Source organism: Danio rerio, chromosome 9 (assembly GCF_049306965.1).
Source record: "Danio rerio strain Tuebingen ecotype United States chromosome 9, GRCz12tu, whole genome shotgun sequence".
Classification (NCBI taxonomy): domain Eukaryota; kingdom Metazoa; phylum Chordata; class Actinopteri; order Cypriniformes; family Danionidae; genus Danio; species Danio rerio.
Window position 1 is genome coordinate 48,327,501 of NC_133184.1, and position 23,552 is coordinate 48,351,052.

Below are 23,552 nucleotides of genomic sequence, written 5' to 3' on the forward strand. Positions count from 1 at the left end.
TTCAGAGAACTACACTTTTTTACAGTGTGTAGCCACCAAAATAAGCCTCTGTAAGCCGACTGCACCATGTCTGAAGTCAGGCTGGCACTTAAAGGAACACTCCATTTTTTTTTCACTCGTTTTACAAGTCACCTAAAGTTAGACAGTGGAGTTTTAACATTTTTTGAATCCATTTTGGATGCAATAAATCAATAGAGATCAATGAGAATCTGGTCTAAATCAGTCCTAAATACCCAGAATGTGTTGTGGTAAATCCGATTTCAGCTGATGGCGTGTATTGGGAATATTTTAATAACTCTGGTGTGACAGTATGGCGATCATACATGTGAAAGGGTTAATGCGAGGTGCTAATGGTCTAATCCGATTCAATAATTTATGCTAAGCTAAGCTAAAAGTGCTCCTGCCAGACCCAAAGATCAGCTTAATGGATGCAAAAATGGTAAAACTCGACTGTTTTAACTCTAGGTGACTTGTAAAATGAGCCTATTTCCAAAAAAAGTAGATTGTTCCTTTAAGGACACCTAAAGGTGGAGGCATTTGTGGTTGCAATGCTGGTTTCTATAGAGTCCAAGGCCTCTGGGACCATTAGCTAAATCTGCTTGTGCTTTGCGTGCCTAATTGTTCACGATAAGAGGCTATTAGTGTTAATAATTTACCTAGAGCTCCCTCGGAAACAAACATCTGGCCCTGATGTGCTCTCATTAGTGCAGACCTCAATGTGACTCGCACGTTCACTGGTGTGGCTGTTTGGGAGTCAAGCAATAATGGATGAACAGTGATGGACTTTTAAAGATGCTGATGCGGATTTGATACCAGTGCTTTTTTTAGACATTAGGATGCTGCAAGATATTTACGTCAACTTTGAGTGTCTTGATAGTTAAAAATATGCAAGATTAATTACAAAAATAAAATGAATAGAACAAATAAATGAAATATTTTTTAAATATTACAGTTGTTTTTAGCACCCCTGAATTATTAGGCCCCCTCTTTATTTTTTTTCTATAATAGTTTACATAGTTTTATAATAGTACATAATAGTTTTAATAACTCATTTCTAATTACTGATTTATTTAATCTTTGCCATGATAATAGTGAAAAATATTTGATTAGATCTTTTTCAAGACACTTCTAAACTGCTTAAAGTGACATCTAAAGGCTTAACTAGGTTTATTAGGTTAACTAGGCAGGTAAGGGTAATTAGGAAAGTTATTGTGTAACGATGGTTTATTCCGTAGACAATCGGAAAAAAATAACTGCTTAAAGGGGCTAATAATATTGTCCTTAAAATGTTTTTAAAAAAAAAAATAATAAAAACTGCTGAAATAACAGCTGAAATAAAACAAATAAGACTTTGTCCAGAAGAAAAAATATTATCAGACATACTGTGAAAGTTTTCTTGTCCTGTTAAACATAATTCAATTATGTTAAATCAAAGGGGGGCTAATAATTCTGACTTCAATATATATATATATATATAAATATATATATATATATATATATATATATATATATATATATATATATATATATATATATATATATATATATATATATATATATATATATATATATATATGTATTATAAGTACATTAATATATATTATAGGTACATTTACCTTAGATTTAATATATGGTAATTGTAATAATTTTAATCCAGAATTAAGTTTAATGTACTATAATTTAATTAAATTTAACTGGAGTTTTTGTAATATTTTTATTTTATTTTGTTTAAAATTTAATTAAATGTATTTTTAATTTAATTTAATTAATTTGTTTTATTTAATTTATTTTGTTTAATTTTTAATTTAATTTAATTTTGTCTAATTTATTTTAATGAATATTTTTTAATTCATAATTTAATTTTGTTTTGTTTTATTTAATTTTTTAATAATTTAATTTAATTTAATTTAATTTAATTTAATTTAATTTAATTTTGTTTTATAAGTTTTTTATTTTATTTTAAATTTTATTACATTTTGTTTAATTTAATTTAATTTCATTTTATTTTATTTCATTCTATTTTCATTCATTCATTCGTTTTCTTTTTGGCTTAGTCCCTTTATTAAATGAGGGTCGCCACAATGGAGTGAACCGCCAACTTATCCAGCATACGTTTTATGCAGCTAATGCCCTTCCAGCTGCAACCCATCACTAGGAAACACCCATACACACTCATTAACACACATACAATACGGACAATTTTAGCCTACCCAATTTACCTGTACTGCATGTCTTTGGACTGTGGGGGAAACCGGAGCACCCGGAGGAAACCCACGCGAACATGCAAACTCCACACAGAAACGCCAACTGACCCAGCCGAGGCTCGAACCAGCGACCTTCTTGCTGTGAGGCGAAGGCACTAACCACTGAGCCACCGCATCACCCAATAATAATAATAGTAATAAAATATTAATAATAGATAAAATAAAAATAAGTAAAAACTATTTTTACACTTTCATTATAAAGACAGCCATAGTTGCAGGGGACATCAAGTGACCATTTCTTTTGCTGATCTCTGTTTACAGAGGCCACTCTGTGTGCCAGTGCAGCTCATAAATGATTTGTGGAGCTTTGATGGCTTGCTGAAGGGAAGAGGAAGTGCATGATGGACACTAGTCGGACACACAGGAAGCAGACAGGGTCACATATCAAATATGATGCATGTGTCTGTTAGCTTCATCCTCATGTAAGGTTGAGAGTTCACTTGACAAGAGCTTGGTTGCCTCAGACTAACAGTGGGACTGAGGAAAACCGTCTGCTTTCCCAGGTGAGCGATGTGTGGGACTGTTAATTTCTCCCATGATGCCCTCAGCATGCTCTCGGACATTAATAGCAGTTTTCCACTTGGGTTATTTGCAGAAGGCAAGTGAATCATTTGATGAAATATTCTGCTGTTGCTCTATAAATATGTCCAATAGGCTCTTTCCTGCTGTGTAGAGAGAGATAGTGAGAGAGAAAGAAAGAGGAAAGAGAGAGAGAGAGATGCATGAGAAGCCCAAAAGTCCTGATTTAGAGTTGAAAGTAAACAAGGTTATGTTAGTCATCCATTTAATTACCCCAAGCATGCTTTTTTAAGGCTTAAGTTTATGTTAAACATACTACAAAAGGTTTGTTATTAGCCTAAAATCTTTTCTCACAGTGTCTGAAATGGTTTGTTCAGAGATCTGGAGTTATAAATGTGGTGCACACACAAAATGGGCAGAAATATGGGTATGCTACTTATGCAAAACTCTATAAAAAACAAACTTAATGGGAGAATGTGTGGAGCTGTAAGTAAACTGAAAAAATATATAGTTAACTTTAAATATTGACTTAATTTAACCAATTTAGATCATCCTATTAGTTGTAATCATTAGCAAATAAATTAAAATACATTTTGATGCTCTGCTAAATAAATAAATAAATAAATAAATAAATAAATAAATAAATAAATAAATAAATAAATAAATAAATAAATAAATAAAAAGCTTTTTTTACTCTCCGTCTTGTTTCTAGTCCAAATATCAAAACATTCTTATATCAAGAAGCATTTTCTAGACAAGCCAAAAATATTATCTTGTTTTCAGAAATAAAATGTAACAATGAACTGCATTTTGCCTCAAAACTAGCAAAATTATCTGGCAATAGAGTAAGCAAAATAATCTTGTTTTTTGTTTTGACATAAGATTATTTTGCTTCCCCAGTTGACAGAATAATTTGCTTGTTTTAAAAAATCACTTAATATTATTTCTGAAAACAAGACAATATTTTTTGCTTGCTAGAAAATAAAAAATACATGTGAACAGTGAATATGTATGTTCACTTTTAGGAAGGTTTCTAAGCAAGTTTTATACATCAGACACCTGGGGCCTTATGTACAGGGACTTGCGTTGAATTAATACTAAAACATTGTGCACGGACAAAATAGTAAAAATATCAGATGTATGAAACACTGCGTACGCGAAATCCCACGCATATTCTCTTTATACATCTGAATTAACGTGAAATTGAGTGCAACATGCACGAGCACAAAACCTCCCCCTCATAAATATGGTAATGACTCCACTTTAGCAAAACCAAACGACAAAGCAATGGGAAAAGCAAGCAAGAATTAGAGATGAATTGGAGGTGCTCCTATCGGAGGTAGACCAGAGAAAAAACTGTGTTATTTGCAAGTTTGTCCTCCGGAATTAATAACAAAAGATAAAACAAAGAGTGGGAGAGTTTAGCTGATGCGGTCAATGCAGTGGGGTCTGAACATTGCACTGTGAGTGAATAAAAAAAAAGTCTGATGTAAAGGTGCAGGTTAAAGTTAAGACCGAACAGGCGGGGGAACAGGGATGCTGAGGAGAGAGTTGCCTCAATTGTGGGTGACACTTTACTGTCTGGAGTAGTATCTGTGTCTGTGGGAGACACAGATGTATTAGAGGAACACTTTATTAGGGCGGTATAGCAGCACCCCTTTACTCTTATCAAAGCAGCGTCGCCGGCATTTCAGCTGCCCAATCGCCCGCTCTACAACTGATTGAGTGCAAGAATGGGCATTATTGTATCTGTGCTCTTGTTCAGTTTGTGGGTTGTTGAAGGAGGTTCTTAGCCATGTGTTTAATGGATAACTTTGGTCTTCTGATATGCAGTTAAATAATTACGCTTAATAAAAAAAAAAAAAAACTTAGCAGGAATATTATCTTTAAATACATCTCTCACCAAGAAGCCACCCATCACGCACCCTGCTTCCTCACTGTCTCTCTTTCCAAATTTGGACCCAATTCAGCACAGAGCTCCAAGAGGATAGCTCTTGAAAATCTTAAACGGCTAATAAGCCAGTCATCATCATGGGCTAGAAAATCCCTGTGATCCCTAACAAATGCATTCCCTTCGGATTCGATCATTGACTATGTCAACTAATAAGGCCAATACCCCCATTGCCATAGACTAAGGGTTGTATACATTTGCAAATGCTTTTTTATGTTCTAAATCACATAATTGGTAATAAAAATATTGTGTCAATTAACCTATTTTATCAATTATAAATTATAAATCAATGGTTTTTTTGTGCGTGCACAGCATTGATAAAGGACAGAGTTCAGAGGACTGGTTCAGTCTGTTGGAATTTGTCAATAGCTCAGTGTGTTTTGGAATGAAATTCTCAATACCATATCTGAATTTCAACTCTAGAGATTTCTTTTGACTTTGTGATATTAACATGAATGGTGGAGCGTAATGATTTACAAAAATTCAAATTACTGTAATTGAGTAGTTTTTTACCGTTTACAAAAAAGCCAGATTGGGTAGGCTAAATTGTCCGTAGTGTTTGAGTGTGTATGGATGTTTCCCAGAGATGGGTTGCGGCGGGAATGGCATCTGCTGCGTAAAACATGTGCTGGATTTGGTTTGGATTTTGGTTTGGTGTCACGCCTCCTTTTTAAAATTGTACATTCTCGTACAACTGAACTCAAATGAATTCATACGAATTAGCCACTAAACTGATAAAACAAAGTACTTTTCCTCGTGAGATTAAGCTATAAATACTCATGGCGCGACCACAACTGACTGTTAAAAAGAATGGGAGGTGTGACTCTGATTGGTTTAATTCATGTTACGCCCAATACACACCAATAACTCATTACGGGATTAAGGACAAGCCTTTTAGACCATGCACTGGGTCCGCTGACTGTATTTTCCCTTTTTAAAATAGGAAAAGTGGATTTGGACATGTCTGCACAGTGCACTTTAGACCAGTGTTTCTCAACCATGTTCCTGAAGGACCACCAGCTCTGCACATTTTCCATGTCTCCTTAACCAAACACACCTGATTCAGATCAACAGCTCATTAGCAGAGACTGAAAACCTACAATGAGTGTGACAGACAAAGGACACATTTAAAACATGCAGTGTAGCTGGTCCTCCTAGAACATGGTTGAGAAACACTGCTTTAGACTATGTTCTTCTTATAGATTACTAGGCTATAAATACCCATGGCACAACCCCAATTAACTCTTAAATGGAATGAGAGATTCAACTCTCATTGGTTTAATGTATGTTAAGCCCAAAACACACCCATAACTCATTAAGAGAATAAAAACAACCCTTTTAGACCATGCGCTGGGTTCGCCGACTGTATTTCCCCTTCTTAAAATAGGATAAGTGGATTTGGACATGTCTGCACGGTGCACTTTAGACCAGTGTTTCTCAACCACGCTCCTGGAGGACCACCAGCTCTGAACATTTTCCATGTCTCCTTAACCAAACACACCTGATTCAGATCATCAGCTCATTAGCAGAGACTGAAAGCCAATAATGGGTGTGACAGACAAAGGACACATTCAAAACATGCAGTGTTGCTGGTCCTCCTGGAACATGGTTGAGAAACACTGCTTTTGCACTTTTTAGATCATTAAAATAGTGCCCAGAATCTTTGAAGATTGTATCTTTGAAGATTGGATCTCTGAGATTGTATGTGCAAAATCAATTGTTTAAAATAAGCAATTTCTAAGAAATAATTAAAAATAACTAAAACAATGCTAAAAGCACGTGAACACTAACTCCCCCAGCTGTTTGTGAGAGGTCTGTTTTCTCCATCCCATAGCTGTGAGTTTTATTCCACACTCGCCCACTACTGCTGAAATTTACTTTGTGTAGGTTCACTTGGTCCCTGTTTAAAGCAAATATGTTCTTAAACTGCCCTGTTAGCTTTAGGGCACTATACTGTGGTTTACATTTTATTTATTACTGTAAGTATACATGCAGCTGTTCATGTTTTTAAATATAACCTAACAAAGACCAGTGTCATAATGGAAATCATTTTTTTTCCTTTAGAGATATTAAAACATATCAAGGACATTGAGTTGTATAGTTAAAATAAAAAAAAAATCTTGCATTTTTTTAATTTAGTTTTTATAATACAGTTTATGCAAACTTATTTATGCAAACTTAATAAAACCAATTGATATTTATATCAGACTTTAATGATGAGCTTTATGGAGTCCTGCAATTTAATACTGATTAATTGCTTTATTCTATTGACAATAGTTTATTTTAATTGAGAGATCGATAATATATATTATCATTTGTTTCTATTTTTATTTTTAGAAGAAATTAAGTATTTTTGCTTTTTCAAATAAAAAATATTTTTTAAGGAAATGATTTTATTGAAAATTAAAACTGTAAAACAATATCACTTATGTTAAGTATTTTAATTATGTAATTCAGAAAATTACATATTATTACAATAGATATATAAAAACAAGTTTGTTTTTGTGAGTTTTTTTCTTGATACATGCGGAAATAAACGTTAAAAAAGAGTAACATTTGTTAAATTACCTAATATAAATGTAGATGTTTATGGTTAAGGACACCATTATTAAATGTATTATAATATAATTTTTGCCAGCAAAATAATAGGTTGGTGTCACGGTGGTGCAATGGGTAGCACGATCGCCTCACAGCCAGAAGGTCGCTGGTTCGAGCCCTGGCTTGGTCAGTTGGCATTTCTGTTTGGAGTTTGTATGTTCTCCCCATGTTCGTGTGGGTTTCTTTTTGTTGCTCCAGCAAGGACATGTGGTAGAGGTGAATTGGGTAAACTAAATTGTCTGTAGTGTTTGAGTGTGAAAGAGTGTGTATGGGTGTTTCCCAGTCTTGGGTTGCTAGAAGAGCATCCGCTGTGTAAAATAAATGCTGGATAAGTTGGTTCATTCCACTGTGGCGACCCCTGATTAATAAAGGGACTAAGCTGAGAAGAAAATGAATGAAAATAATATGTCTTAACTTATCTTTTAAAAAACATAATTCATTTGTAATAACTGACTGTTTTAATAGATGTAAGAACACTTTGACAGCTCCTAATTCACATTAAATGTAAATAAAATAAAACTTTGATTTTTAACAATTTAATTTTATTTAATAAAATCTAAAAATATAATTTAATTTAATTTAATTTAATTTAATTTAATTTAATTTAATTTAATTTAATTTAATTTAACTTTTTATTTACTGAAGATTAGTTCAATATATTGTGTTAATATTTGAGACATTTTTGTTGTAAATATTTTTATAAACAGTTTGAGAAATTATTGTTTTATTAATATTTTTAATCATTTTTAAAAATATTTTTTTGTTTTATAATTTTTTTTTATCCAGTTTCTTCTTGAATCCAACAAAATATTAAAGGTCAAATCTGCTTATGAGCTAAAAATATATGTAAACATTTATGCTCAACAAGAAAGCTTGTTGGTATGTTTGTTTATCTACATCAGTGTGTTATGAAAGAGCATTAAATATGAGCTCAGTGATGAAGAAATTAACTAATTGTTTTCATTCAGAGCCTGATTGGCATCATTGTTCAAAGGTTTTGACTGGATTCACTGATAACCTTTTCAATGCATGCAGAATGGTGACGGATGGAGTTATGTTGGAGTATGAAGATTCCACTGATGTTCAGCTCTGAAATAAAATGATTCATTGGATTTACTACATTTTTGTAAGGTAAGTGGTTGCAAACAATTTATATGAGATGAATTTAAGCAAACAAAATAAATTAAGTAATCTTCAACTTTAATTGTTTGTTTAAATTTAGCCCATATAAATAGTTTGCAATCACTTACCTTAAAAAATTTGTAAATCAAATGAATCTATTTTTCAGTGAATGATGCAGAAATGATATCCAGCAGGGTGCGGTTTATATGGCATACATGAGACGTATGCTGGAGCTTGTCTGCACTGACGCAGACTGGAGACATGAGTCATCTTCAGCTTCCCATAAGAGCTGTTTATCATAGAGCAGACACTGGACTCACACATGCAGAGCCCACACTGGCACCACTGCACTGGCACACCGCAATAATGTTGCATTGTGGAGAACCCACCGCTTGTCTGCTGGTTTAGTGTGAGCATGAGCTTGTTTGTAAATATATATATATAATTTAAATTAATGTAACTATGTAAATAATACTTTCTGTGTAATTAGCATCTCGTTAAAAAGGCAAAGTTTAATTTTATTTAAATAATGGTGAAACACAATCAAAATATTAATATAAGTCATATACACAATTTTAATTTTTATTCAAATTTACTAAATGAATAAAATAAAATTAAATATAAATTAAATTGAATTAAAATTTTATTTTATTTTATAATGTAAAACAGATTTCTGTGTAATCAGTGTCTTAAAAAGCCAAAATCTATATTAATTTATTTTAATTTAATATTTAAATTTTTTTTTTACAAAAAATGTATTACATTTTTTAAAATTTAAATAAATTCAAAATTGTATTTAATTTTGTATTTAATTTAATTTAATTATGTAAAAAAACGTTGATTTCCCTGTAATTTTTCTCTTGTTAAAAAGCCAGTTTAATTAAATTAAATTAAATTTATTTAACTTTATATTTTAATTTAAAAATATATTACATTTTTTACTACATTATTACATTTTTAAATATAATTTATTATTTTAATTTAAAATTTTTATAATGTAAAAAATGGACTTATGTGTTATTAGTGTCTTGTTAAAATAACAAAGTTTAATTAATTTAATATTTTTATTTAGTTTTTACTGTTTTTCATAATTTACAGTTTTAATCCTAATAAAAAATTATTTAATAAATAAAATAAAATATAAATTAAATTGTAGTGTTTTTACAATTAAATAAATAAAATTTTATTTTATTTTATTTTATAATGTAAAAAATGGAATTTATGTGTAATTAGAGTCTTGTTAAAATATATTTTATTTTTTATATTATTTTATTTTATTTTTTTCTTGTAGTTTAGTTCCTAAATATATTGTGTTCATGTTTAAGAATTGTTTGTTTACACATTGTTGTTCAAAATATTGACATTATTACAAACAAAAAATGCTAACACTTTATTTTGAGTTGTCACATACATTACATAGTAGTATTACTGTTAATTACAATTAATTATGCATACATGCAACTAACCCTAAACCTAAACTGCATTCCAACCCTAACCACATAGTAAGTAATTGACTAATATTGCTCTGTAGCCTCCTTTTTAGGACACCTTAAAAAAGTTAATTATGACCAAGTAACTTTTAATCCTCAAAAGCTCATATAGAAATCATATAGAAAGCACATATTTCTATATACTGATTTAGAAAGCAAATATTTCTATATACTGAGAAAGCAAATATTTTAAATTGAACTAATCAGTGGCATAACGGACGGGCCTGCAGGGTGACTAGGGTGTCAGTGTATGATTTATTTTTTCATCAAATTCAATTTAGTTCAATTCATATTTATTTCTATAGCACTTTAACAATTTAGATTGTGTCAAAGCAGCTTAACATAGAAAACTGAAACTGATACAGTGTCAGTGCGGTTTTCAGAGTTAAAGTTCAGTTTAGTTCAGTTCAGTGTTGATTAATTTTCACTGCTGAAAGTCCAAACACTGAAAAGCAAATCCATCGATGCGCAGCTCCACAAGTCTAAAAACCGAGCAAGCCAGTGGCGATAGTGGCGAGAACACAACTTCACCAATTGACAAACACGCACACCACCGGACGACAGCTCGTGCACACGCACACACAGACACACACACTACTCCTCCTCCATGGAGCTCCGTAAACAAAGCAGCAGGTGTCGCGTTTTTAACGTGGCTTTGCACGCGATATGAGAATATAGCCAGTTAACCTGATACAGTACACGCAGTTACAAGTAACAAATCACAGCTATATACATTTGCAAGCTAGAGTAAACGAGGCAACAACTTTAATCGCACGTACTTACACTTGAGAAATGGAGGAAGAAACCCATCCTGACATGTCCATCAGTAAGTTGCTCTTTACTGATCCTTCCTTTAACAAACGCTGATGATGTATTCTTTGTAGCATGTAGTTTGCAGAAGTTTCCAGTAGTTTCCAACTGCTTGGCTATAATGCTGAGGTTTCATCTTTGGGTAGAGACTCGATAATATCCACCTGCAGTGTGACTTCAATCAACCGGCATGTTTGTGTGCGTGTGTTTGTGGGTGTGTGTGTGTGTGTGTCTGGGTTTCTGTGTCAGAGGGCGGGGCCTCAGGTTTTAAATCTCCCGGGTTTGCGCGTGCACGTGAATAACTTGGTTTCGTTCGTACGTCATGGCGAAACACCTAATGACTCGGTATCAAGGCGACTCGTTTGAAGCACTATGAGTCGACTATTTTATAGATGAATCAACCGTTTTAAACACTGTACTCTTACAGATTTAAGCCTTAGCTGGATACTTCACTTCACTTAGAGCTGTGTTACACACTACATGGAGGGGAATTTTCAAAAACCCATAATATGGGCTCTTTAAATTTATTTATTTATTATGTGACATGGACATCACAAATACACTCGACAAACCAAATGCATAGTTTGCTAACTTGTTAATTCTCAACACCTGTTCAAGGGAAGCTTGACTTTTAAAAATAAAAATAAATCAAAATAAAATAAAAACATATACACAACATTACAATTCTTTACATACAATAACTATGAGGCAAATATGTGCATGTTCTCTGTAATATATTCTGCCGTAATGCATTTATTTCTCCATGTGCACTCACGCCTGTGTTAGTTTTATGTTGTCTATAGAATATGACCAAACGTTGTCTCTCTCTCTCTCTCCATTACAGGTTATGCCACCCCACAGGCTGACTGGAAACCCAGCCGTGAAAGAGAAGGGCTGATTACAGACCCCTAGTGTACCCGCAGCTGCGCCCGTCCCTGTCCCCATGGCGACAGGAGGTCATGCCCCCGAGACAGATGTGTTGATCAACCTGCATCAGGTGAGAGATGCCAAAAACCCTCTCTGTTATTTCCAGGATCTGTGTGTTTTGAGCTGTATTTTTCTTTTGTGTGGTACCGCTCGACTCAGCAGGATTTTGGCTACGTTTTTAGCTTTTCCACTTTAGCTTAGCAACACTTCAAAGTGGATGGGATTATAGAAATATCATTACTGTATAGCTGCACCGCGTCTACCGCTGTGACTTTATTCTGGGTCACTCTTATCTAACTCTCGCTGGATCTGCTCCTTAGTTTTCATCTGTAATGGCCGCCTGTTTGAATATGTCTTCAAGGAGAGTTTTTACATTGTATGTTATACATTGCTTACTTAGATGTCTGATCTGCTGCTGATCGCTAAATTTGCATTTTTCATTTAAACATTTAGAATTGTATTTCCTTAGAAATCCCGATTTTCACATATACAGTGCTCAGCATAGAAAAGTACACCCCTCACAAATCTTTTAAATTCATATTTTAATAGGAAGCTATACATTATTATATTTGTGCATATACATTAGATTAATCAGTACTGAAACCAAATCTGGAGCTAGATTTTTTGTCTTGTTTCTAGACTAAATATCTAAAAATTCCTAAATCAAGAATAATTTTCTTGACAAGCAAAGCATATTGTCTTGTTTTGAGAAATAATATGCGAATATTAAGTGAGTTTTTCCTTAAAACAAGCAAAATAATCTGCCAATGGGGCAAGCAAAATAATCTTACATCAAAAGAAAAAAACAAGATTATTTTGCTTACCCCATTGGCAGATTATTTTGCTTGTTTTAAGGAAAAACTCACTTAATATTGGCATATTATTTTTCAAAACAAGACAATATGATTAGCTTGTCTAAAAATGCTTTTTGATATAAGAAAATTTAGATATTTAGTCTAGAAACAAGACAAAAAATCTAAGCAAGAAAAGCATTTTTTGTAGTGTATCTCTGTTTAATAAATCTGTTTTGTTTAAATGCACCAAAATACATTGCCAAATTCACTGAGAAATGGATACAAATGGATATTAATTTTCAAAATGGGGTGCACTTAATTATGCTGAGCGCTGTATATGGATTTCTAGGGTGTATATCTACAGTAAAAATGCATGGACTACCAGTGAAAAGGGTATTTTGCTCAAATATGAAAGTTGGCTCACTATTTACTCTTCATCAAGTGGTTATAAACCTTTATGAGTTTCTTTCTTCTGTTAAACACAAAAATACATAAAAGAAAGTCAACGGTTACAGGTTTCCAGCTTTCTTTAAAATATATACACTCACTGGCCACTTTATTAGGTACACCTGTCCAACTGCTTGCACATTTTTAATCAGTCCAATCACATGGCAGCAACTCAATGCATTAAGGCATGTAGACATGGTCAAGACGATCTGCTGCAGTTCAAAATAAGCATCAGAATAGGGGAGAAAGCTGATTTAAGTGACTTTGAACATGGCATGGTTGTTGGTGGCATGGTGCTGATCTGCTGGGATTTCCATGCACAGTCATCTCTAGGGTTTACAGAGAATGGTCAAAAAAAGAGAAAATATCCAGTGAGCGGGAGTTCTGTGAGTGCAAAAGTCTTTTTGACGCCAGAGGTCAGAGAAGAATTGCCAGACTGGTTCTACAGGCTACAATTCACATGACACAAAATGTTGCCCGGTCTGATGAGTCTCCATTTCTGCTGCAACATTCATATGGTAGGGTCATAATTTTGGCATCACCATTATGAAAGCATGGATTCATCCTGCCTTGTATCAATGGTTCAGGCTGGTAGTGTGATTGTAATGGTGTGGGGGATATTTTCTTGGCACACTCTGGGCCCATTAGTACCTATTGAGCATTGTGTCAATGCCACAGCCTGCCAGAGTATTGTTGCTGACCATGTCCATCCCCTTATGACCACAGTGTTTATATCTTCTGATGGCTACTTCCAGCAGGATAATGCGCCATGTCATAAAGCGTGAATCATCTCAGACTGGTTTCTTGAACATGACAATGAGTTCACTGTACTCAAACGACCTCAACAATCACCAGATTCCAGTCCAATAGGGCACCATTGGGATGTGGTGGAATTGGAGATTCGCATCATGGATGTGCAGCCGACAAACCTGCAGAAACTGTGTGATGCTATCCTGTCAATATGTCCAAAATCTCTGAGGAATATTTCCATTATCATGTTGAATCTATGCCATGAAGGATTAAGGCAGTTGTAAAGGCAAAAGAGGGTCCAACCTGGTACTAGTAAGGTGTACCTATAAAAGTGGCATCAACAAGACATTAGGGAGCAGTTGGACAGGTGTACCTAATAAAGTGGCCGGTGAGTGTATAAACCTATATAACATATAAAAATATATGCAAACATATATTTTTGTTAATACTTAGCTGCATTATTTCTGCAAAAGTCCCCTACGAAGTAATGAAGACCACAACTGCCATGATTCACAGCATCATCAAAATACGCCTTTGCTTGTTGTGAATAAACATCCTCTAGTGGCAGAAACTACATTCTTTGCCTTGAAATCCGTTGGTGTCATGTGAGGGTTTAGTGTATTGTGCTGCAAATCCACAGTTGACACTGTTAGTTACGCTTCTCTTTAGCCAATCAGATTTTACATTTCATATTTTAGTATCGGTACGACTTGGTCTATGGCTTGGAACCTCAGCCAAGAGGATCTTTAAAAAAACTGTGAAAGTGAATACACTCCAGAAGTGAGCTACGCCAGTCTGTACCATGCTGTGGAAAAGTGCCAGTACTCACACTGCTTCAGGCCGTTTACAGGTCTCAGGACTGTAGTACATGTTGGTTTTGTGTTTGCATGAAGAATAAGTGCAGCTGCAAGTTTAGTTTCTGTGCTAAGACTATTTTGGCTCTGCATGCTCAGCAGAAATCTGTGAAAATGCTCTGTGAATCTTATTTATCGTCAATCCTTATTTACTGTTTTTAGATTTCGCAGAGCCATTCCCTCTTATTTTGAGAATGTTCTTCATCACTTTTAAGGGAACACTCGGTGTGATGCATGAGTACCATTGCGTGAACGAATCTATGTTATGTGGCTTAGGAAAGCAAGCGAATGAAAAGGATGTGCATAGTGGTTATAGTTTAGATTGTAATACAAATTAGTTTTGGTACAATGCGGCAAAGCATGGTTTTTGTGTTTCTTGTTTTGATGTGCTTTCTCACAAAAACCCATAATCATCACATGTTTGCACAGCAGAATAAGAGGAGATTACAGATTGGAATTGTTTGCATTTTGAAAAAAAAATGTCCTGCCTAAATTCTGTATAAATTTGTGCTGGCACTAGTGATTCACCTGAATGATAAATAAAGACTTCTTGCATAAGAAATACAGCCAGGTCCATAAAAATTTAGATATTGACACAATTTTAACATTTTTGGCTCTCTACACCAACGCAATGGATTTGAAATGAAACAAGATGTGCCTTAACTGCAGACTGATTTGATTTGAGGGTATTTACATCCAAATCAGGTGACCGTTGTAGGAATTACAACAGTCTGCAAATGTTCCTCCCACTTGTTAAGGGTCCAAAAGTAATTGGACAGAATAATAATCATAAGTCAAACTTTTACTTTTTAATCCTTGGTTGCAAATCTTTTGCAGTCAATTACGGCCTGAAGTCTGGAAGACATGGACATCACCAGATGCTGGGTAGTGCTCTGCCGGGCTTCTATAGTTCCTGCTTGTTCTTGGGGCATTTTCCCGCCAGTTTTGTCTTCAGCAAATGAAATGCATGCTCAATGGGATTCAGTTTAGGTGATTGACTTGGCAATTGCCTAACATTCCACTTCTTTTCTTTCAAAAACTCTTTGGTTGCTTTTGCAGTATGCTTTGGGTCATTCTCCATCTGCTCTGTGGAGCGCTTTCCAATGAGTTCTGAAGTATTTGGCTTGATATGGGCAGAAGATATTGCCTGAAACACTTTTTGCATTTTTCAGCAGCCACATCATCAATAAATACAAGAGAACCAGTTCCAGTGACAGCCATAAATGCCTATGCTATGTCACTACCACCACCATGCTTCACTGCTTATAGGATCATGAGCAGTTCCTTTCCTTCTCCATTCTCTTCTCTTCCCATCACTCTGTTTCAAGTTGATCTTGATCTCATGTTGATCTTGATCTTAAGCACTGTGAAGGCTTTTTTAGAAATCTGGCCTTCTGGTTTTTGATGCTCAGTTAGTGTTTCTAAGCTCACTGGTTCGTTTTTTCTTTTTAAGAATGTTTCAAACAGTTGTTTTGGCCATGCCTAATGTTTTGGCTATCTCTCTGATGGGTTTGCTTTGCTTTTTCAGCCTAATGCTGTGTTCACACCAGATGCGGTACGCGCGGATAAATCGCGCTATTCGCACGTAAATAGCCGCGTGAACATTTGAGTTTACTAGCTTCATTTGCGCGTCAAACCCCGCTTCATTCGCGCCTCAAATCCGCTTCATTCGCGTGTCAAATTAACTTCAGAACAGACGCGGATTCGCATGATGGGCAGGGCTTCTGTCTTCCCGGTGACTGTAGCTTCGTTGCTAAATGGCTAACATGGATTTTATGAAGAAAATAACAGTGTTTATGTACTTTATGAAGGATGAAAAACAGCGTCGATACGTTTAGGACCGTGTCTGAGTCCACTACATGCTTTCAGAGATGCATCCAGCTCTGTGAGCTCATAAACTCCTCCAGAAACTGAACCTGGATCACGGAGGCTTTCAACGGTGCTTCTGACTGAGCCAAGCCCAGTTTGATGACTGTGTCGCCTGGAGGATTTCCCCCGGGAGACCATCAACTGGTTATACATCACAATCACGCCCCCACATGAGCAAGCTTCTGATTGGTTAACGTGGCGCGAATGTCCGCTGAAGTTCAGATCGCGCTATTCGCACCGCGCCATTCGCGTGTATCGCGCCGCAGGATGTCTAATCGTGCGTTTGCATTGACTTAACATGGAAATCACTTGTGCTTGACGCGCATTCCGCGTCTGGTGTGAACGCAGCATAATGATGGCTTGCTTGATAATTAGAGAATAACATATCTGGCCATGCAGCTTAGAAGCCAATTGTCCAATTATTTTTGGACCCCTAACAAGTGGGAGCCACATATGCAAACTGTTATAATTCCTATAGCATTCACCTGACTTGGGTGACTTTGCGTGCCTCAAATTAAAGCTGACAATCTGCAGTTAAAGCACATCTTGCTCATTTAATTTCAGATCCATTGTGTTGGTGTGTAGAGCCAAAAATGTTACAATTGTGTTGATTTCCAAATATTTATGGACCTAACTTTATATCACGGTATGTCACACAAAGCAGAAAGAAAAAGTACTACTACTTGTTATTTAAAAGACAGAAGAGAAGAAGAGAGCTAGAGAAAATATGGAACACAAATTATAAATGTAAAGTTTAACTATCCAATCCAAATCCAAATGAATCAGTGCTTTTCTTCTCCACAACACAGAAGAAGGAAATTAAACAATGTGTAACAACAATCAGAATAAGACAGCAACCACTGGCAAAATGTAAATCATTTTAATATGTTAGGGATAAATTACAGCAGGCGGTTGTTATTGCAGAAGAAAGTCGGACAGGCTTATTGGCAGCCCAACGCTAAACATAGCACTGCTGTATTAGACTGAAGGGCTTTATTCTTGGCACAAAAAAAATGTTCTGAGACGTAATAGTTTATTAAGCCATTCCATTAAATAAATGGAAAGCTGACAGAAACAAAACAGCTGATGGAGTATACACTAACCTGCGCATTATTCACACACAATATGGTGCCAAACTGTCAGAAATGCAAAGTTGACAGAAATGAAACTGGCTGAATGAAGCATATACTAACCTACAGTATGTATTATTCATTCACAAGACAATGCCAGCAAAAAGCCACAACATGACAGACAGGCAGTTTGTTTGTGTATGGATCTGTATTTACTGTACTGTATGCATTCACTGATGCTCAAGGGGATTCAAAGTTCCAGAATGAGCCTGTGTTATTTAGTTATTAGTTATTTATTTAGTTATTTTACACTCATATATATGTAGTTCATATAGTATTAATGTTTAAAATATATTACATTTTAAGATTAGGATGATGACGAGCCCTTGAAAGATTAAAACCGTGTAATTTATAACTACAGCTGATCAAATCCTTATTAAACAGGCAAATGACATTCCAGTTCAGTTGCCTGGTTCAGTTGGCATTTCTAAGTGGAGATGCTGGATAAGTTGGCGGTTCATTCCGCTGTGGCGACCCCAGATTAATAAAGGGACTAAGCTTAAAAAAAATTGAATGAATGAATATTGGTGAATATTGGTGACTTTTAGCATCACTTCAGGCTTCAGTGTCACAATCCTGCAGAAATCATTCTAATATGCTAGTTTGAAACATTTCTAATTATTGAAATGCTGTTTAATGCTTAAGTGCTGCTTAATATTTTTGTACAAAATGCATGCAATATAGACTTATAAACCTAGAATTGTAGTTGGTTGCTATGCAGTTTCCTGGGTGACGGCAGGTTGAATGCTGGTGGCGCAGTGCCAGTCAGTGAGGCACAGGTGTTGGGTTACACGTGATGGCTGATCACGGGATAATAGCATCAGTCTGACCTCCGTCTCGTTTGACACTTAGGATGCACAGATCTCAGCCAGTGTGTGGAGATCTGAATGGCCCTTTTTGTGGATGCCTGCGCTTCTGTGTGTTAGTGTTGTGTGTTACAGGAATTGTTTCTTAGGCTGGCAAACCTGATTGTAGACAGTTTTCAGTACTGCAGTTTAGAAAAAGATTGAATTGCTTTTATAAACAGTGGTTCACTGAAGAAATTGTTGTTCTTCAGACACATTCATTCATTCATTCATTTTCTTTTAAGATTAGCCCCTTTATTAATCAGGGGTTACCACAGCGGAATGAACCTCCAACTTATCCAGCACATGTTTTAAACAGCTGATGCCCTTCCAGCTGAAACCCATCACTGATCCATACACACTCATTCACACACATACACTACGAACAATTAAGCTTACCCAATTCACCTACAGCGCATGTCTTTGGACAGCGGGGGAAACCGCTGCACCCGATGGAAACTCATGCGAACACGGGAAGAATATGCAAACTCCACACAGAAATGCCAACTGACCCAGCCGAGGCTTGAACCAGCGCCCTTCTTGCTGTGAGGCAATTGTGCTATCCACTGGGCCACCATGACCAAGATACGTTTAATTAAATTTATTAAGGATAAGAAAAGCATATTTCAGTTTATGGTGTAAAATGCTTTACCATAATAATTACCATAATAATAAAAGCTACAATTAACTGTAACTCACACACACTAAAAAAACTGCATGCAAATTTGAAAAATGCACACACTGTAAAAATGCTTCATGACTTAATTTTTTGGTTGAATCAAATACATTTTCTAGTCATCTCAACTTATTTCAATCAAACTGGCTATATAAAAATATGCAGTAATAATAATAATAATAATAATATAGTTGATTAAAATAATATTGCATTTGTTAAAGGACAAATGCGGAAAACCGAAAAGACCCATACAGAACAGTTTTGAATGAGATTTTAAGCTGTTCACTCTCATAAATATTTTTTTTGTAAACACAAATCAGATATCAATTTCCCAGAGATGGGTTGCGGCTGGACGGGCATCCACTGTGAAAAAAAAACGTGCTGGATAAGTTGGCGGTTCATTCCGCTTTGGCGACCCCGGATTAATAAAGGGACTAAGCCGAAAATAAAATGAATGAATAAAATCAGATGTCAAGCAGTAGAACGAAGCAGAAAAATGCTGTAAATCTCAAAGCAGCATTCTTTTTTTCATTTAGCTGTCAACCAGCTGTGGCTTACAATTATGCGACCTCGAATATTGAAATAAAACATGAAGGCCAACAGTAACTGAGAAAATCTGTTATGCTGACAGAAGTGCAAAAGAACAATTAATAATGAGATGTGTTGTTGCTGTCTCTGCAATTGTTCAGTTTGTACTTGTGACCCAATGCTGAAACAAGCCCATGTGTGCTTTCAAGAGTTCCCACTTAGATATGCTTGGCACTTATAGCAGATTTGGCATGCTGTCCCGGGAGAGAACCCTGAGCTCGGAGATATTTGAGCCCAGGGCTCCCGCCCGGTCTAGAAGCATATCAGGAGAACCGAGATCAGGTAGGTCTCGATCGCTCCCCAAAAAATGCCTCTAGCTCGGGACAGCAGCCGAGTATTTTAAAGAATTTCCCCCAAAAAGCTAGAAGGTTTTTACTATATTCGGCTGCTGGATATAGTAATTAAGGAATGAAGAAAGAGTAGGGGGCTCCAGTTGGAGCAAAGTTTGAAACTGACTCCTGCGGAAGCCAGAGCGGGGGAGGGGGTTGGGGGAGACTAGTGAAGGGGGGCCATAAGGGGTGGGCGGGGTTGGCTCATTAAGAGTCAAAAATAAGCTCGAGGAACACTCCAAACGGAGATAGAGCGGGGGAGTGGCAGCGCTATATATAAATATATATGTATATATAAGAGAGTATATATATATATATATATATATATATATATATATATACATATAAAATGGGGTAATCTAAGGCCTGGAGGGGGTGATCAGGAGACTTCTGTGAGTCAGAATGGGAGCTGCGGGAGTTGGGTGCAGCAATTTTGTATTTTATTTTATTTTGCCATCTCTAGCAGAAATCGTGAAGTGTGATTTGGGCGGTGGAGATTTCTGCTAGAGGGTGAGTGGCAAGTTTGGGCAGACTCCTGCTGGAGTCGATGCTCGTGGAACACTCCGACTGGAGATAGAGCGGGGAGTGACAGCGCTCTATAAAAATATATATCTATTAACGAAAGTCCATAGATATATATATATATATATATATATATATATATATATATATATATATATATATATATATATATATATATATATATATATATATAATGAGTTTCAGTGGCCTGGGGGGGGCAGTGACTGACCCCTGCGGGGGTCGGCGCCCGGGGAACAGGGCAAGCTGGCCTACTCTAGCAGGAGTCTGGGAAAGGGGATTTGGACAGTGAAGACTCCTGTTGGAGGGTGATGGGATGAGTTAGGTGCTCGAGGAACACTCCGTTAGGAGATGGAGCGGGGGAGTGACAGCGCTATTATAAATATGTATCTATGTACAGGTGTATATATATATATATATATATATATATATATATATATATATATATATATATATATATATATATATATATATATATATATATATATAAATAAAGATTGCTAAGGCCTGGAAGGGATGGTGAGACGACCCCTGCGGGGGTCGTAGCTTGGGGTAACACTTCTGCGGAAGTCAGAGCTTTAGGGGGGGCGGGGTCCGGCAGGAGTCGGGAAATGGGAGGGGGCTGTGAAGACTCCAGCGGAAACGGCCAGGGTGGCGGGGTGACGGGGGGCTTGGATGAAACTCCAATTACCTATGTGGCTGGGGGAGGAAACTGAGTGTTACTCAGGCTAGAAGGAAGAAAAAGAAGAAGGTAAGGTGGCTGGGTCACACCCTCGCCCTTGAGTGGATGTGGGATTATGGCTGACAAGAGCCATCTGGGCTTCTTTGGGGGGCCAGTGGCTAGGACGTATGTCTTGAAGGCATCAGGTGACCTCCTTCCTAGGATCTGGATTTGTTGCTGCCCTTTGTACTTCTGTGATGGCTGCACATATTCTGAAACATAGTATACAGGATTAAGAGAAGTAATTCAACACCTTTAATACTTTTTCCACACATTTAAGACCTTATCACCACTTTAAAAAAAAAATGCTGGTGAGATTTATCTTACAGAATATTTACTAAATATTAAAAAGTAATAAATGAATCCAACTAAACAATCGAATACAGAAACATGTATATTAAAATCTAGCCGATTCGACAGGTTGTCACCCATAGAGCTGCAGACTGATAGTGTTGCAGTAAACAAGCGGCAAGCTGTCAAACCTTAGTAGAAATTTACTGATTACGTAACTACCTAGTATCCTGATATTCATGGCTTGAATACAGTCAAACTTTAGCATACGATGATACCTTGTACAATAATAAATGTATTACCTTGTAAAGGAATCTAAGACTTTCTAATACTTTAAAGGCCCTCAAACTCCTCTATATTGACTTATCAGCCCCCAACACCTTCTGATACTCCGCAGACTCCCTGTGTAAGAGTGACCGGGAGTTGATTCGGGGGAAACCTGTGGAGAAAAGAACTGCTATAAGCATCTCTAAATCAGAATCGTATGACAGGGCGGTTGTGTCATCTATAAGTGGGAAGAAGAGGGGGGGGCTGCAGAGGGAGAATGAGGCTCGGCGGAGCGACTCTGCTATAGCGGAAGTACAAATGATAGTCAGCAATGGAGCGTTATGAGTGCTAAATATTGTCAATATTATATTGGGGGGGGGGTTTTGGGGGGGGGGGCTCAAAATGGCTAATGTCCTAAAATGTCCTTGTGTAATTGATCTGTTTGCATAATAAAGAAAGAGAGTTCTTCATCCTGCAAAATTATATCAGTTATGCTGTGATGGGATGTGAGATGAACTTTAATGTTAACTTAGAACATCTCTGAACCAAAGTCTAGTGTGAATATGGCATCAAGGGTGTGGGCTGTATGGGCGGAAAGTATCTTTGCGAAGAGTGTAAATGCATTAGGAATGGATGAAGAGTATGATGGGTTGAATGAGGGCAGTTTCAGGAGCCGGCAGTCTTGAACTCTAAAATGGAAAACAAGAGAGAATTAGAAATGAAATCTTAGCAACATGGCACGTGTACAGCAGACATGATTAATTGTAATGGCTGATATTCGTGGGAGGAGTCTTCATAAGTGTATGGGCGATTGTGAATGGAAGCTCCTTTGTCAATGCATGTTCCAATACTTAATGTCACAATGTGTGAGGGTTGTAGAAGTGGGCATTTGTCCTCCTGCAGGGTGGTAATTAGAAGGAGAACTGAGCGTATGGGGCGTTTCTATGCTGGAAGTCCTGGGATTACCTCTTGGTCAGCTGGTGAGATGATGATGGAGTGGAGTTTAAACCCCTTACTGATATAGAAGTTTTTTAAACTCGAATGTATTTAACACAAAGTATGAAAGGCTACTCCATGGCCAGAAATGTCCTCCTCTTGTTTGTTGCAGTCGAGCAGGAAATTGTTTTCTTACTGCCATTATAAACTGACTGACGTTCAGGTGTATTGATGTGAGAGTCACAATTGGCGTGATTATCGGTATACTTATACATGTAGTTACTTTATTTCATTATTTATCAGCCTGCACTATTCCTTGTGTATTTATTTAAGCAGGGATATATATATATATATATATATATATATATATATATATATATATATATATGTGTGTGTGTGTGTGTGTGTGTGTGTGTGTGTGTGTGTGTGTGTGTGTGTGTGTGTGTGTGTGTGTGTGTGTGTGTGTGTGTGTGTGTGTGTGTGTGTGTGTGTGTGTGTGTGTGTGTGTGTGTGTTATTTACACACACCTAAAGAGTGAAGGGACCAAAATCTCAATATTAATATCAGTATGCTCATTTCAATACTCAAGTCAAAGCAAAGAAATGATCACAACATTATTTGGTGCTCTAGGAGAGGCTGAAATATCAATATTAATATCAATACCAAAATATTGATGTTAATTCAATGACATGATTTTTTTTATGAGACAGAAGCTTTTTATTTTGTTCAAAACGAGATAAAATAAATACTGTACTGTCACCTAGTGGAATAAAACAACACATTCAGAAAGAGACCAAACAGATCGAAGATCACACAAAGGAAACATTAAAATGC

The 23,552-nt window shown here is 36.1% G+C and overlaps 1 protein-coding gene across 4 annotated transcripts in view; it reads left to right on the top strand.

Annotated features, from left to right (window-relative positions):
• The window catches only part of slc4a3 (solute carrier family 4 member 3), a 208,743-nt gene that overhangs the window by 31,494 nt on the left and 153,697 nt on the right, over positions 1-23,552 (top strand). For all 4 annotated transcript variants that reach the window (NM_001423525.1, XM_073911530.1, XM_073911531.1 and 1 more), the window contains one exon: positions 11,599-11,751. In NM_001423525.1, coding sequence (NP_001410454.1) covers positions 11,698-11,751 — 54 coding nt within the window. In that variant the 5' untranslated portion in view covers positions 11,599-11,697. The remainder of the gene's footprint in view (positions 1-11,598; positions 11,752-23,552) is intronic.